Here is a 16,659-nt window from a genome sequence, read left to right as displayed (position 1 = left end):
TAGTTTAAAATATCTTCATATTCTTAGCTCAAAAATTAGTGGGATTTCTTTCCCTTTTGAAGCTATATACACTAAAAGGGGTTCCCTCTTTTTACTGTTATTTGCAGGCAGTACACAGAGTTTATTGCCCCTTTTCATGACGCGCTCAATCACCTCCTCAGTGGGCAATAAGAAGAGCGTAGAGGAGAAATGAGCCTAGTATTTGGGAATGACAGAAAATCACTGCCTCCCCGCCTCCCCCCCCCAAGAAATCCTAGTGCAGTTCCTCAGACAAACAAATGCTTTGTGTCTACCCATGTCCAGCCTGACTCAGGTTGGAATGAATTTCCTTTTGTCTAAAGAGCTCAAGAGAACATTTTGAAATACAAGTTGGGGATAGTTATGGAAATTAGAGAATTAAGAATATGAGTACCATAGACATAAGGAACTCTCACTGACTCCTTTGATGAATACATCATCAGAAAAGGGAAATGGGATGTGGAACTGATTTTTTTCTAGGATTGGAAAACATGCCATGGATGCCAGATATTGTAGAAGAGGCAGATGGCATGGCAGATGCTATGAGAGAAAAGTGACTTACTATGAGGTGAATCAGAAAAAATAAGTAAGAAAGACAGAAAAAGTACACAAGTTCCCTTCTGCTGTCAGGAACATCTCCCCAAAGCTCTAAGATGTCTAATTATACTCCATAGTGTTGTAGATTGCAAATGAAGTGTCTCCTCCCCTTCTCCACTGATTGTGCATTTAGAATTTATAGCCATTCTTTTGAAGGAGTGTGCTTTCTGTCTATCGATTTTCTAAGAAAGACTGGAAGGCAAAAAATGAATCAGATTGGGAAGCGGATTTGGCTCAATAGGGAGAGCGTCTGCCTACCACATGGGAGGTCCAAGGTTCAAACCCAGGGCCTCCTGATTCGTGTGATAAGTGGGCCCATATGCAGTGCTTATGTGCACAAGTAATGCTGTGCCACGCAAGGGTGTCCCCTGCATAGAGGAGCCCCATGTGTAAGGAGTGCTCCCCGTAAGGAGAGCCACCCAGTGCAAAAAAAGTGCAGCCTGCCCAGGAGTGGTGCTGCACACATGGAGAGCTGATGCAGCAAGATGACGCAACAAAAAGAGACACAGTTACTGGTGCTGCTGACAAGAATACAAGTGGACACAGAAGAACACACAGTGAATGGACACAGAGAACAGACAACTGAGGACGGGTGGGGAAGGGGAGAGAAATAAAAAATAAATCTTAAAAAAAAAAAGAATCAGATTGGGGAGACGATGTGGCTCAAGTGGCTGAGCACTCACCTCCCACGTGGGAGGTCCTGGTTTGGTTCCCAGTGCCTCCTGAAAAAAACAAAAACAAATGACAAGCAAAACAAGCGAGGAAACCAACTCAGGGAAACTGATGTGGCTAGGTGGTTAAGTGCCAGCTTCCCACATGCAAGGTCCTGGATTCATTCCCTGGATCCCAGTACTTAAAAAAAAAAAAATCAAATCAGATTATGATACCAATGTATTATGAAGAAGGTAGTGCTTGCTAATCTTTTTCTGGCTCAGTTGGTTGCTATACGAAATAGGATGAAATTTGTCTTATTTTAGAAATGTTTCCAATTAACATTCTTTGATGGTACAAATCAAATAAATGAAGTTTTCACTTAAATCTCATTTAAGTCAAGGTTGTTTAAAACGTGTCTTAGAGGTACCCAATGTGGGTACACACATGACCCTTGACGTTTGACATGTGTGGAATTCCCATACAACACCCCTCCACCAACACACTATATTGTTGTGGGAACATATGTTACAGATTTATGAGATAATATCATCAGACTATTTCTACTAACTTTGGTTTATAGTGTATATTTGGTATATTTTTTCCACATCCCCCTATTATTAACACAGTACATCTTTGGCGTTGATGCAAGAATATTATAGTACTGATGTTAACTATAGTCCATAGGTTACATTAATTGTATTTTTCCCATGCTTTTCCACATTCTTACCACCTTGCAATAGTGATGTACTTTTGTTCTAGTTCATAGAAGGACATTCTTATATTTATATTATTAATCACAAGTCTCATCCATCCATGAACCTCTGGGTTCATTACATTATTCAGTCCCTAGATTATTTTCTAGCTTTCTTTCAATTGACATTCACATCCCTAGACTACCCTTTTCAGCCACAGTCCCACTTTCAGACCAGCTGTGTTAGTTCTGCTCACTATAATGTATTCCCATCAACTCTATGCATTTCCACACTTCCACAGTCAAGTTAATTAAAACTTCCATGTATATTAAGCATCAGTACCCCTTCAAAGTCCTCCTTTTATCTCCTAATAAACTTTACCCTAGGTTTTAACTCCATTCATTTATTCTTCATATTTAGCTCATATTAGTGAGAACATGCAATATTTGTCCTTTGGTGAATGGTATATTTCATTTAACATAATATCTTCAAGTTTCATCCATATTATCATATGTGTTTCAATTTCATTTCTTCTTTTTAAAAAATTTTAAAAATTTATTTATTTTATTTATTTATTCCCCTCCCCACCCTTGCGGCTTGCTTGCTGTCTGCTCTTGTGTCAATTGGCTGCGCGTTCTTCTGTGTCTGCTTGTCTCCCTTTGTTGCATCATCTTGCCGCACCAGCTCTCCGCAGGCGTGGGCTGTCAGCTCTCCACAGGTGCAGGCCGTCAGCTCTCTGTGGGTTCACTCCCCAGGGCCTCCCAGATGGTAGTCAGGAGTCTAATCAATTGAGCCACAGCTGCTTCTCTTCATTTCTTCTTAGAGCAACATAGTATTCCACAGTATCTGTATGCTACATTTTGTTTATCCATTCATTAGTTGATGGACACTTGTTTTTTTTCCATCTTTTGGCTATTATGAATAACTCTGCTATGAACACTGGTTTGCAAATGTCTGTTCATGTCACAGTTTTCAGCTCTTCTGGATATATTCCTGGTAGAGGAATTGCTGGATCATATGGCAGTTCTATATTTAGCTTCCTGAGGAACTGCCTAACTGTCTTCCACAGAAGCTGTACCATTTTACATTCCCACCAACAGTGAAGGAGTGTTCCTATTTCTGCACATCCTCTCCAGCACCTATTGTTTTCTATTTTTTAAATAACGGCCATTCTATGCAGTGTGAAATGACATCTCATTGTCATTTTGATTTGTATTTCTATATTTCTGCATAGCTATATTTCTATAGTTAGTGATATTGAACATTTTTTCATGTGCTTTTTTGGCCATTTGTAGTTCTCCTTTGGAGAAATGTCTATTTAAGTCTTTTGCTAATTTTAAAAATTGGATTGCTTGCTTTTATTTTTCTATGATCTCTTTATATAGAATGGAAATCAAATCCTTATTTGATATATGGTTTCTGAATATTTTCTCCCATTGAGTGGACTACTTTTTCACCTTCTTGGCAAAGTTCTTTGAATCACGAAAGAATTTAAGTTGAGGAGATCTCATTTATCTATGTTTTCTTTCATTGCTGGTGTTTTCAGTGTAAAGTTTAAGAATCTATCACCCATCACCAGGTATTGAAGATGTTTCCCTACATTTTCCTCTAAGAGCTTTATGGTTGTAGATATGATCCATTTTGAGTTGATTTTTGTATAAGATGTGAGATAGCAGTCCTCTTTCTTTTGACTATGGATATCCAGATCTCCCAGCACCATTTGTGAATAGACTGTTCTGCCCTAGTTGGGTGGTTTGACAGCCTTGTCAAAAATCACTTGACCATGGATGTGAGGGTCTGTTTCTGAACTATCAGTTCTGTTCCACTGATGGATATGTTTCTATCTTTATGCCAATGCCATACATTTACCACTGTAGCTAGGTAATATGTCCTGAAGTCTGGAAGTGAGAGTCCTCTAACCTCACTCCTTTTTAAAATGTTTCTGGCTATTTGGGATCCCTTACCCTTCCAAATAAATTCGATAATTGTGTTTTCCATTTCTTTAAAAAATGCATGTGGAATTTTTATCAGGATTGCATTGAATCTGTTTATCAATTTGGGTAGGATTGATATCTTTATGATATTTAGTCTTCCAATCCATGAGCATGAATGTTCTTCCATTTATTTAGGTCTTTTTTGATTTTTTTTTAGAAATGCATTGTAGTTTTCTGAATACAAGTGCTTTACATTCTTGATTAAGGTTATTCCTAAATATTTGATTCTTTTAATCACTATTATAAATTGCCCGAGCCGGCGGGGGCGAGTCCAGGGACCTGTGGGAAGAAGCAGGGTGGGGCAGGAGTCGAGAGAAGAATGGAGGCAAGACAGGGTTCTGATCAAGCCTCGTTTATTGGGGGTAAAACACGGGGATATATAGAGAGGGAAGGGAACGTGTCCATAGGTGATAGGCTGGCCTTGTGGGTGGCAGACGTCCAAGGAGGGGATTGGCCGACAGTTCGCACCGGGTCTGCGGAGTTTCGCGCCTTGCGCATGCATATTGCTGTGGTCACCTGAGTAGTGTCGAGAGGGGGAGAACAAAGAAGCAGGGAGGAGAAGAATAAGGAAATGACAGGGCAGATTTGTGAACTCCGCCATGTTGTGGGAGGCTGTAGATAGGTCTCACAGCGGGTGGCTCCCTACAATAAATGGAATTTTTTTCATAACTTACTCCTCAGACTGCACATTACTGTGTATAGTAACACTACTATTTTTGCATATTAATTTTTTAAAAAAGATTTATTTATTTCTCTCCCCTTCCCCCACCCACCCTGGTTGTCTGTTTTCTGTGTCTATTTGCTGCATCTTCTTTGTTCACTTCTGTCGTTGTCAGCGGCAACGGAATCTGTGTTTCTTTTTTGTTGTTGTTGTGTCATCTTGTTGTGTCAGCTCTCCGTGTGTGCCGCACCATTCCTGGGCAGGCTGCACTTTCTTTCGTCCTGGGTGGCTTTTCATACGGGGTGCACTCCTTGCGCGTGGGGCTCCCCTAAGTGGGGAACACTCCTGTGTGGCATGGCACTCTTTGTGCGCATTGGCACTGCGCATGGGCCAACTGCACACGGGTCAAGGAGGTCCGGGGTTTGAACCGTGGACCTCCCATGTGGTAGACGGACGCCCTAACCACTGGGCCAAGTCTGCCACCCCATATTAATCTCACATCCTGCCACTCCACTGAAATAATTTATTAGCTCTAGCAGCTTTGTTGCAGATTTTTCAGGACTTTCTAGGTAGAGAATCATATCATCTGTGAATCAGAAAAGTTAGTTTTACTTCTTCCTTTGTAATTTGGATGCCATTTATGTCTTTTTCTTGCCGGATTGCTTTCGCTACAATCTCTGAACAACAGTTGTGACAATGGGCATCCTCTTGTTCCTGGTCTTAATGGGAGAGCTTTCAGTCTTTCACTACTGAGTACAACGTTAGGAGTGGGTTTTTCTTATATGGCCTTTATCATGTTGAGAAAATTTCCTTCAATTTCTATCTTTTGTAGTACTTTTATTGAGAAAGGATGCTGTATTTAATCAAATGCCTTTTCTGCATCAATTATTAGGATCATGTGATTTTTCTTCTTTGATTTATTAATGTGGTGTAATATGCTGATTGACTTTCTTGTGTTGAACCATATCTGCATGCCTGCTATAAAACCCACTTGATCGAGATGAATAATTCTTTTAATGTGTTGTTGAATTTGATTAGCAAGTATTTTTGCATCCATATTTATTAGGGAAATGGGTCTGTAATTTTCTTTTTATGTAATATCTTTATCTGGAGTTGGCATTAGGGTGATATTCACTTCATAAAATGTTTGGTAGCATTCCTTCTTGTTCAATTTTTTTTTTGAATACTGCATAAGATTGGTATTAAATCTTCTTTGAATGCTTGGTAGAACTCATCTATGAAACCATTTGGTCCTGGGCTTTTCATTTTGGGGAGTTTTTTGATGACTTTCAATTTCTTTACTTGTAATTGGTTTGTTGAAGTCTTCTATTTCTTCCAGGATCACTGTAGATTTTTGTACATTCCTAGGAATTTTTTCTTTTCATCTACATTGTCTAGTTTGGTGACATAAAATTGTTCTTATGTTCTCTGTTATTTCTGTGGGGTCAGTAGTAATGTCTTTGTTTTCATTTTTTATTTTATTTATTTGTGTCTTCTCTCTTTTTTCTTTGTCAGTCTATTTAATGGTTTATTGATTTTGTTAATCTTCTCAAAGAATCAACTTTCGGTTTTGTGAATTCTCTCTCTTTTTGTTCTCAGTTTCATTTATTTCTGCTCTGATCTTTGTTATTTCATTCCTTCTGCTTGCTTTGGGAATAGTTAGCTGTTATTTGTCTAGTTCCTCCAGCTGTCTAGTTAGGTCATTGATTTTAGCTCTTTTATCTTTTTTAATGTAAGCACTGAGGGTGATAAATTTGACTTCTAGCACTTTCACTGCATCCCATAGGTTCTGCTATGTTGTGTTTTTGTTTTCATTCATCTTGAGATATTTATTGATTTCCCTCAAAAATGTCTTCCTTGACCCACTGATTATTTAAGAACGTGTTGTTTAATCTCCATATATTTGTGAATTTTCCCTTTTTCCAACTGTGGTTGATTTCCAGCTTTATTCCATTATAATTAGAGAAAGTGCTTTGTATAATTCCAAATCTTATTGAATTTATTAAGATCTGCTTTGAAGCCCAACATATGGTCTATTCTGGAGAAAGATCCATGTGCACATGAGAAGAATGTATATCCTACTGTTTTGGGGTACACTATTATATATCTATTATGTTTAGTCTATTATTTATCATATTATTCAAGTTCTCTGTTTCTTCATTGACCTTCTGCCCAGATGTTCTATCCAATGCTGACAGTGATGTATTTAAGTCTCCAACTATTATTGTAAAGACATCTATTTCTCTTTTCAGTTTTGCCAATGTTTGCCTCTTGTAATTTAGGGCATCCTGGTTAGGTGCATATACATTTATGAAAATTATTTTTTTTCTTTTATTAATATATAATGTCTTTCCTTGTCTCTACTAACAGTTTTCTCTTTTAAAGTCTATTTCATCCAATATAAGTATAGTTACTCGAACGTTTTTTGGTTACTGCATGCATGGAATATCTTTTTCCAGCCTTTCATTTTTATATCCTTGTGTCTAAGGTGAGTTTCCTATAATCAGCATATAGATGGCTCTTACTTTCTTATCCATTCTGCCAGTCTGTGTCTTGATTGAGGCATTTAATATATTAACATCCAATCTTATTACTTTAGGGACAGTTCTTACTTTACCCATTTTGTCCTTTGAATTTTATCTGTCATATTTTATTTTCACCATCCTATTTATATTTTTAGTTACTTTTACTGATATAATCTTCATTTCTAGACTCTCTTTAAGCCTCTCTCTCCTGTCTTGTCTTTCAGGTTGTAGCACTCCTCTTAGTATTTCTTGCAAAGCTAGTCTCTTAGTTACAAATTAAGTTTGTAACTTAGTTTCTTTTTATTTGTGAACACTCTAAACTCACCCTCATTTTTGAAAGACAATCTTGTTGGATATAAAATTATTGGCTGGCAATTTTTCTCTTGCAGTATCTTACATATATCCAACCACTGCCTTCCTGCCTCCATGGTTTATGATGGGAAATCCACACTTAATCTTATGGGGTATCCCTTGTATGTGATGCATCACTTTTCTCTTGCTGCTCTCAGAATTCTCTCTTTGTCTTTCACATTTGACATTCTGATTAGTAAGTGTCTTGGAGTAGGTCTATTTGGATTTATTCAGATGTGAGTATGTTGTGCTTCTTAGACATGGGTATCTATGTCCCTCATTAGACTTGGGAAATTCTCTTTCCCTTCTGAGGACCTATGATATGTATTTTTGCACATCTTTTGCCATCATTTAGTTCCCTAAGACCCTGTTCAATTTTTTTTTCATTTTTTTCTTTATCCATTCTTTTTTTTTTAATTATTTATTATTTTATTTTTTTTTAAATTACATTATGAAAAATATGAGGTCCCATTCAACCCCACCGCTCCCGCCCCCCACTCCCCCCACAGCAACACTCTCTCCCATCATCATGACACATCCATTGCACCTGATAAGTTCATCTCTGAGCATCACTGCACCCCATAGTCAATGGTCCACATCATAGCCCAGACTCTCTCACGTTCCATCCAGTGGGCCCTGGGGGGATCTATAATGTCCCGTAATTGTCCGTGAAGCACTATCCAGGACAACTCCACATCCCGAAAACACCTCCACATCTCATCTCTTCCTCCCGTTCCCCACACCCAGCAGCCACCATGGCTACCGTTCCCACACCCATTCCACATTATCCATTCTTTTGTATGTTCACTTTTGGAGGTCATATCTTCATGCTCACTGATCCTTTCTTCTGCCTCCTCAAATCTGCTGTTAAATGCCTTTAGTGTATTTTCAATTTCATTTATTATGCTTTTCATTCCCATAAAATCTGCTATTTTTCTATGTATGCTTTCAAATTCTTCTCTGTGCTCACCCAGTGTCTTCTTTATATTCTTAATCTCTGTAGCCATCTCATTGAGTTTATTAAGGAGATTTGTTCAAACATCTATGATTAGTTGTCTCATTTCCTTTATGTCATCTGGAGTTTTTCTTGTTCCTTTGACTGGGCCATATCTTTCTGTTTCTTAGTATAGATTCTAATTATTTGTTGATGTCTTGGCATGTGGTTTACTACATGTGTTTATTCTGGGCACAGTTTCTCTCTTTAGTTTAGGGCTTTCTCGCCCTTTCTCCCTTGCTGGTTATATAGTAGGATGTAGTTGGTACTATAAGCTCTGGAGTCTGATGCTTTCCTCATTGCCCCAGGAACAGATGAAGCTTCTTCCACCTTTGTCCTCTGCCAGGGGTAGGGATGGAGCTGCAATTGTATGTAATAATCCAAGCTGTGCTAGCCAAGACTGTCTTTAGTTGCCTGGAGAGACTGATGAAACATCATGCCCCTTTCTCCCCTGCCTGTGGCAGGAATGGAGCTGCAGGTGTGGGCAGCAAACTAAGTTGTGTAGGTCAAAACTGACCGCAGTTATCCAGGTAAACTGATGTAGCACCAGTTCCCCTCTTCTTCTGGTAGGGGTGGGGATGGACCCTCCAGAATGCCCAAGGATCTAATTTATGTGGGTCAAAAGCACCTGCAGTTGCCCTGAGAGGCTGAAGAAATACTGTCCTTTCTGGTTTAAGGAGTGGGGACAGAACCACAGGCACCAACAGCCTAGTCTGTATGGACTGAAAGCACCTGCAGTTGGCCAGAGAGGCTGAGGAAATACAGCTCCCCCCATCCTATTGGGGTGTGGGGATGGAGCCCCAGGTGTCTGACATTTAGTGTGTGCTGGCCAAAAGTGCCTGCAGTTGCCCAGAGAGGCTGGTGCATGTCCTCCCAGCTTCTCCCTGCCAGAGGGGGGCTGGAGCCTAGGTTAGGGCTGCAATTCTTCACAGTGAAGAAAGAAGCCCATCTTTACCTTCACTGTGATTTTCTATCATCCCTGCTTTCTTTCATGCCAGTGGCAGAATTAAAATGGTGGCTACTGGCTTCTTTCCAACTTGGACAGGTTCAAACTTTAGCTGTTCTTAGGATTATACTTTAGCCAGCTGAATTTACTAATTGGTAGCTAAAGTCAGTGCCCAACCATTTCTTCCTTCCTTGTTTTTGGGAAATGGCGCTTCCAAGTCCAGTCATGGAATAGCTCCTGAGACAGCTTGTGCTGCCAATGGAGGATAGGCACTAGCCTATGTGGCATGGAGTGCTCTACTCATGAATCAGGAAGAGACTGCAAATGGGCAGTCTCTTCCCTACATTCTTTTAAGAATGTTGTAGGATGTTCTTCTGGCCTCCTAGGTCCCACAAACAGGTGCTTTAGAGAGCTCTGGGTGATTACTGACTACCCCATAGCATGAGCTGACTCTTGGAGCTCCTAACTCTGCTGCCATCTTGCCCCTCCCTCTTCAAGGGTAATTTTGACTTTGCATAACATTGACCTTATGTATCATTTTTAGAAACTCTAATAATAATCCTCTTAAGGTAGATTTCGTTTTTTATGCCTAACTTTCACTGACATACAGACATGATTTACAAAATCATTGTAGAAATGAATTGTAATAACAATAGGAAACCCAGAAAAAGCTCAGACATTATTTCCCCCATTTTTAGAGGCGCAAATCCACAAAAGGCCACCTGACAATCCCTGTCTCTTTACTTCTCATTTCTTCTCTTCACCTGACAGATAAGTACTTGCTCTGTTACAGTAAAGTAGAAAAGTCTAAATGCAGAGAATGTGTTTCCAGAGACTGGTTTCACATTCTGGCATTTCCACTGGGCCCACCTTGGAACAAAAGTGTATGCTAAGTTTGAGTAACACATTTTCTGAGAGCTAGGGAGCACTCAGTGGGAAGTGATTTCAATCAGGAACAAGTCCTGTGTGAGACATTGCCTGTGGAATGCCCCTGCTAAGTCCTCCCACAGGAAGGAGCCTCGGAGCCATGATGGGCAGGCTGTTGGGTGGGCCTCACTCCAACACAAGATACTTGATTGCTTCTTAGCGATAAAATACCGTGTTCCTTGACTTTATCAACAAGATCCAACAATGGCAAATCTCCATTGTCTGATGCCTTTAATTAAGCTTCTGAAATTGGACGATGACTCATGATAAATTAGTTTCCTGTTCTGCTTTGTGGAAATTTATATGAAAAAATTGGGAGAACATATAAATTTTCTCTGATTCCAGCAGAGGCCGGACTCAGCTGCAGTTACAAACTCCATCACAAGCAATGTATGTTAACATTATTTATGTACATATTAAATATCTTAAAAATTCTTTCTAATAAATTTAAATACATAATCAATGTTCACACAAGAGACACCATTATCTTATTAGTATCACTTAGTTTAGCTCCTGAATGAGAGTTTCCTTCTTCTGTAGGTATAATGCAAATTATAATTTTACTTGTTTGAGAGAATTCTACAATATACCCTTAAAATTAAAGGGAGGGATAAGTTGGACAAAGTGGGCAAAAACAGGACCATTGAAAACTTTGAGATGTTTGGCAATCTTGTACATGGTATAATTGCAAAGGAAAGAAAGAAAAAAAAAAGGAAGGAAGGAAGGAAGGGAAGAAGGAAGGGAAGAAGGAAGGAAGGGAGGGAGAAAGAAAAGAGGAAAATAGTTTCTAGCCACTTAAAATGGGAAGCAATTGTAGGCTTTCGACGTTCCCGCTAAACCACATTTTATTTGACACTTTTGCTGACTACACAATTTTAGTCTGTTTTAATGTGTCACTGAGAATAGTGTGACATCATATTATCCTTGCAATAAATTCTTCTTGGTCTAATAAAAAGTTTATGATTTGCCTTACCAAACACCTAATCTTTGCTTCATGTTTCTATGGATTATGAGTTATGAATTTCCAGTGGTGATATTGTTTTATAGTAAGCTCTTACTTACCCAGAATCAAGAAAGCATAAAACTCTAGGAGAGGGAAGCAGACTTGGCCCAGTGGATAGGGTGTCGGCCTACCACATGGGAGGTCCGTGGTTCAAACCCTGGGCCTCCTTGACCCATGTGGAGCTGGCCCACGTGCCAGCTGATGTGCTGATGTGCGCAAGGAGTGCCCTGCCACGCAGGGGTGTCCCTGAGTAGGGGAGCCCCACGCGCAAGGAGTGCGCTCCATAAGGAGAGCCGCCCAGTGCGAAAGAAAGTGCAGCCTGCCCAAGAATGGCGCTGCTGACACAGCAAGATGATGCAACAAAAAGAAACACAGATTCCCGTGTTGCTGACAACAACAGAAGCGGACGAAGAAGAATATGCGGCAAATGGACGCAGAGAACAGACAACTGGGGGGGGGGGGGAGGGAAGGGAGAGAAAGAAATAAAAATAAATCTTTAAAAAAAAACTCTAGGAGAAAATTGTGTCGGTGTTTATATATATAAATTGTGTGTATGTACATGTGTATAGGTGTGTGTATAGAGTATTTAACATTTCTCTGTAGTTGAGAAAGAGATAGATGGCAAGGAAAAGAATTTCCATTATTTTTTAAAATCAGAAATGCAAACTACAGAAATATTCATATCAACCCCAATCATTTATTCTTCTATAACTACATATACCCTATGGCAAAAGTAAATATTCACAAATCAATGATTTATTACAAGATCATGACCTGCAATTTCAAGGATGAAATTAACTTCAAGGCAATTTTATGTCGATTACACTATTCTAATTCTTTGAAAATTGGTAATCAATTGTAAACCTAAGTTGACCAGAACATCCCCTTTTCTCTTTTCCACAAATATCTTCATTCTCAATCACCTCAGTCAAATGATAATTCATATGGCTGTAAATCTTAATTAACTAGAACATTCTTTTCTCCTTGTCCCTGTAAACTATCTTCTTTTCAATCATGGTAGGCAGGTCCCGTAAACAAATGTAAATTGAAGGAAACTTGGTTTTGGGAACATTACAAAAACTTCCAAAGGGAAAACCTTTAAATTACTGTTTTCAAACAGTTGGAAAAGGGATAAAATGTTGCAGCTCTTTGAGAATCAATAAGCTAATTGCCAACGAGGAGTCTCAGTTTGAAGGAGTCATTCCTGAAAAAGCTTAGTTCCTGATGCTACTTAGCGCTTGTTACTGCAGATAGAAAACTAATCAGACCTAGATCCATGATCAAATCAGAGGACTCTCAGAGGGCTTAATTCGAAATAATGATGGCTGGGTTATAAAGTCCCCCTTCAATTATTTTCATTGCTTAAATTGATGAAATTACAAAAGTGAAATGAACCTGGAAAAAGTGAGGTCTGTAACCAGCAGGAGCCACAATCCCAATTCCTTTTCTTTGAACTACTTAAAAAAATAATGAAGATGCAGGAGGCAGAGCATTTACTTTGAGGGTAAATACTGGGGCTGAAAGACATCAACCAGAAAGATTTTATTTTTCATATTCAGTCAGATGAGTCCGAATATTTTTATTTCCTACTGTGTGTGCAATAAGCCCTCAAGCTAGAATCAATAATTTAAAATTTTAAGTTAAATTTCTTCACTTACCTTCCATGGGGGTGTTACTGTCTGGTCGATTTGCAAAGACAACATCCACATACTCAAGCTGCAGCCTCTGGAGGGATCCCTTCAATCCTGGAGCAGTAACAGAAAAAACCCAGAAAGTCCAAATAGGAGAACTATTAGAAAGAGTTGATGTTTGGATCCCTTCAAGAAACAATTTTTTAAGAAGGTATTAGTTTCAAAATGACATTGACTACAATGATGTTGTAATTGGCCCTTGGAACATTTTAAAAATATATCAAATGCTGACTTTGCCCCCAACAAAAAAAGAATTAGAACCTTCCCAATGATAATAGCACTCCCACTGGAAAATCTTTCACAGTGACTCACATGTGGCAGGATCCAGAAACAAAGTTTAGAATAAAAAGTAGCTTCTCTTCAAGAGTTAAGTTTCTTTCTCCTTGAAACATGCAAATTAATGTCTAGGTTTTGAAATATTCAATGGACTTATAATGGGATGGTGATATATTTATTGCACAACAAACCCATTACAATGGTATACATCACAAATAAATAACTGCTTACCCCCATTTTAATATACATGTGGATTTTAATAGCAACAGAAAAGGGATGGCAAATGAAGGCTTTACTAAACACTTTATTAGTGGGAACAAAGTCTGAAGAAACTAAAATATAGCTGAGCTCTACCCTTTTTATTATTCCCCAATCTTTTGGGAAGAAACAAAAACACAAGAAGATATATATAGAGAGACTTAAGAGAGAATATAAGAGAAAAGTGAAAGCTTAAAAAAAATTCTGGGACCAAAAAGTCTATGTTTCCACCCTAATCATTTAGTCACATTCCTGTGAGTAGTCAGAAAAATTAACTAATCTTACTAAAATTAATACTTTCCAGAAATAGAAGGTATTGTATATAATATTATGCAACCGAAAAGATGACAATGTTGGAGAATCATTTCATCTCATTTCCATGAGGCAGAGCATTTCCTTATTAGCCTGTTTAATTCCTCAGGAAGACTGGAGATTTTTCTTTTTTTATTATATGCATAAAGTTAATTGCATGTTAAATGAAGCTCTTATAAATTTAAATTTGGCTCATTTAAATTTGATTTTTCAAACGGGCTTATCGGCCAGCCACAATTACTTTCTGACAGGAAAATGGAGTGCTTGAATATAGTTCCGGAAATATTTCACTTTCATCGAGAAAGGATTGTCTGTGATGGCAATGTGTTAAAAGAAGCGTGGATGAAAAGATGAGGACAGACAGGTGTAATAAGGGCTAATGCCTGCTCTTAAAAGACAGTGATGTTCAGGTCGGGGTAGCACCTGTTATCTCAAGAGTCTGCTTGAAATTAAATTTACCTTAAAAGCACTATGAGATGAGCCATCTTTTGGAAGCAACTATCTGTGGGGAGGAGTTAAGGGGAGTACAGGATAACCAAGCAAAGAAATAATAAGGTTTAAGAAGATGGAAATCTGTACCTTAACATGTCATGTGATCCCCCTTGGGTTATTTTACCTTTTTTTTTGGTGAATCAGTTCTCTAATCTGCAATGGGGGTAACAATACTTACCACCTTCAGAATCACTGCTCTAGTGAGGAAATAAAATCAGTTGTCAAGCACTTTGTGTGCACAGTGGTCTATAGAAATGTCATGTGGTAATTATAACAGTGGTGTTTACATCCAGAAAGGTTTGGAGTGAGAGGTGCCAAAGATAGAATGTCAAAGATTTTCACTGGACCCCTGGTTTTGGGGAGAAGGTGTTTAATGACAGTTTTGGCCCATGCCTAGTACTGGAAATAATGTCCTCCTTTGTAATGATGGCTCTCCTTCTACCAATCTCTTCCAAACAGCTCACTGTGGACTAAGAGTAACTAGGAGAAGAAGCTACAATTAACTCAGTACTCTAGTAACAATGCATGATCAGGCATTTCACAGTTGAGCCATGACTTAAGTCATTTACTCTTCCATGCAACAAGTGTGTATCACGTCCCAATTTGTTTCGGAAACTGTGCTGGGCTCTGGGGATATAAAGACGCAAGTACACTGTCTTCATGCCTAAGGAGTTAGTGCACACTGAGAGCATCCATTGGCATAGGGTCATTGTTCAAGGTAGTTAGTGTACCCATAAACAATGGCATGGGCTTAACATATAGGCCAGGCTTGTTGTATCTGGACATTTCTCACCTCTCAATTCTTTCTCTGGAAGCATTCTTGCTTGATGTTTGGGCAGAGAGTCACAGGTCCTCATGTGAGAATATAAGACATGACATTGCATCAGGGCAGTGGTCCTCCTGGGCCCTACCCTGACTCTGAAGTGGAGTAAAAGTTTTGCATCCCTAAGAAACACTATCCATCACTTCAAAAATCTCAATAAGATGCATCCTTGTAATGCATGGTATGGAATTTGGATTTTATTATATACGAGATAGAGAAACATCTGAGGCTGGGGCTAGTTCAGCAGGGACATGATATCAGATTTCCATTTTGAACCCATCACACTAACTACTAGATGGAGAATCATCTCTAGAGGAGAAAGTGAAGGCAAGAAGGGAGACCAGCCAGGAGGCTAATGGAGCCGAAGAAGCTTGGACTGAGTTGGTGAGCAGTGTTCAAATTAGGGAAAAATTGTGCAAGTAGAAATACGAAGACCTGCTGGTGTGCTGGATATAGGGTATGGGGGGAGAGGGATCAGGGTGACATCTAGATTTTTGGCTTGTGAAATAAGGTGAAGAGGGGAAGTCAGGGAAAAGCAGAGTGAGGGTAGGATCATGAAAAACTTTGAGGAGCACATCGGTCACCCACATGGAGCTCTTGGCAGCAGGACAGACCAGTCTGACATTCAGTGTAGAAGTCTACATGCAGGTGAGGCAGAGGGTTTGGGGATCTAGTCCCCTAATTTGGGCCAGCTTTTATGACCTGGGGAACATCCCTTAGCTTTCCTGAGCTTCAGTTTCCTCATTTGTCCAAAGATAGATAGGATGGGACTGGATGATCTTTTGGCCTTAACATTCTGTGTGACGAGTGCACACCGAGTCACAAAGTTGTGTCTTTCCCTATTTGGATACTTTTAGTCATGTAGAAATAGCAAGATAAACATGTTCAGTGAATGTTTTCTTCAAAGCCACAAATAGTTATGTTCTATCTCCATTTAGCAAATGCTTGTTGAGCACTAGCTTGGGGGCACGTCTTATTTTAAGCTTAAGTAGACTTGCAAAAATGAATATTGACTCTAGAGGGGCAGCCACACGGCTAATCTTAACCTAAGAGACAAGTGCTCCAGTGCAGCAGAGTGCACTTGCTGAAGGCTCTCTGTGTTTGTCTGTCCTTGGCATTGACCCAGTGTCTCTGACAGATGAATAAGGAGGGGCAGGAGAAGTACTCCCTGCCTTGAGGAGATTTCTAGAAGTTAACTGGCAATTACTTAAAAGTCCACAGGATAATAAATTATGTTATGTAAAGAAAACAATTTTCAAGTACTGTAGGAAAAAGAGAAATCTGAGTTCATTTTTCCTTTAAGCTTTAAAGTTTAGCAGGAACAATATTGTTTAAAAGGTAAACGTTAATCCAGCTTAAGCCTTTTTATAGAAGTCTAAAGAAATGCACTTATTCCAGATGTTATGACTGATTGGCATGGGTAAAGGTGGATCAGGTGTTCAGTG

The 16,659-nt window shown here is 39.2% G+C and overlaps 1 protein-coding gene across 3 annotated transcripts in view; it reads right to left on the bottom strand.

Moving 5' to 3' along the window:
* The window catches only part of KCNAB1 (potassium voltage-gated channel subfamily A regulatory beta subunit 1), a 417,236-nt gene that overhangs the window by 54,650 nt on the left and 345,927 nt on the right, over positions 1-16,659 (bottom strand). For all 3 annotated transcript variants that reach the window (XM_071214579.1, XM_004454440.5, XM_004454441.4), the window contains exon 8: positions 13,021-13,107. In XM_071214579.1, coding sequence (XP_071070680.1) covers positions 13,021-13,107 — 87 coding nt within the window. The remainder of the gene's footprint in view (positions 1-13,020; positions 13,108-16,659) is intronic.

The sequence above is a fragment of the Dasypus novemcinctus genome, chromosome 4, assembly GCF_030445035.2.
Source record: "Dasypus novemcinctus isolate mDasNov1 chromosome 4, mDasNov1.1.hap2, whole genome shotgun sequence".
NCBI lineage: Eukaryota > Metazoa > Chordata > Mammalia > Cingulata > Dasypodidae > Dasypus > Dasypus novemcinctus.
The sequence above is the reverse complement of the archived record's forward strand: the minus strand, read 5'-3'. Positions and strand labels throughout refer to the sequence as shown.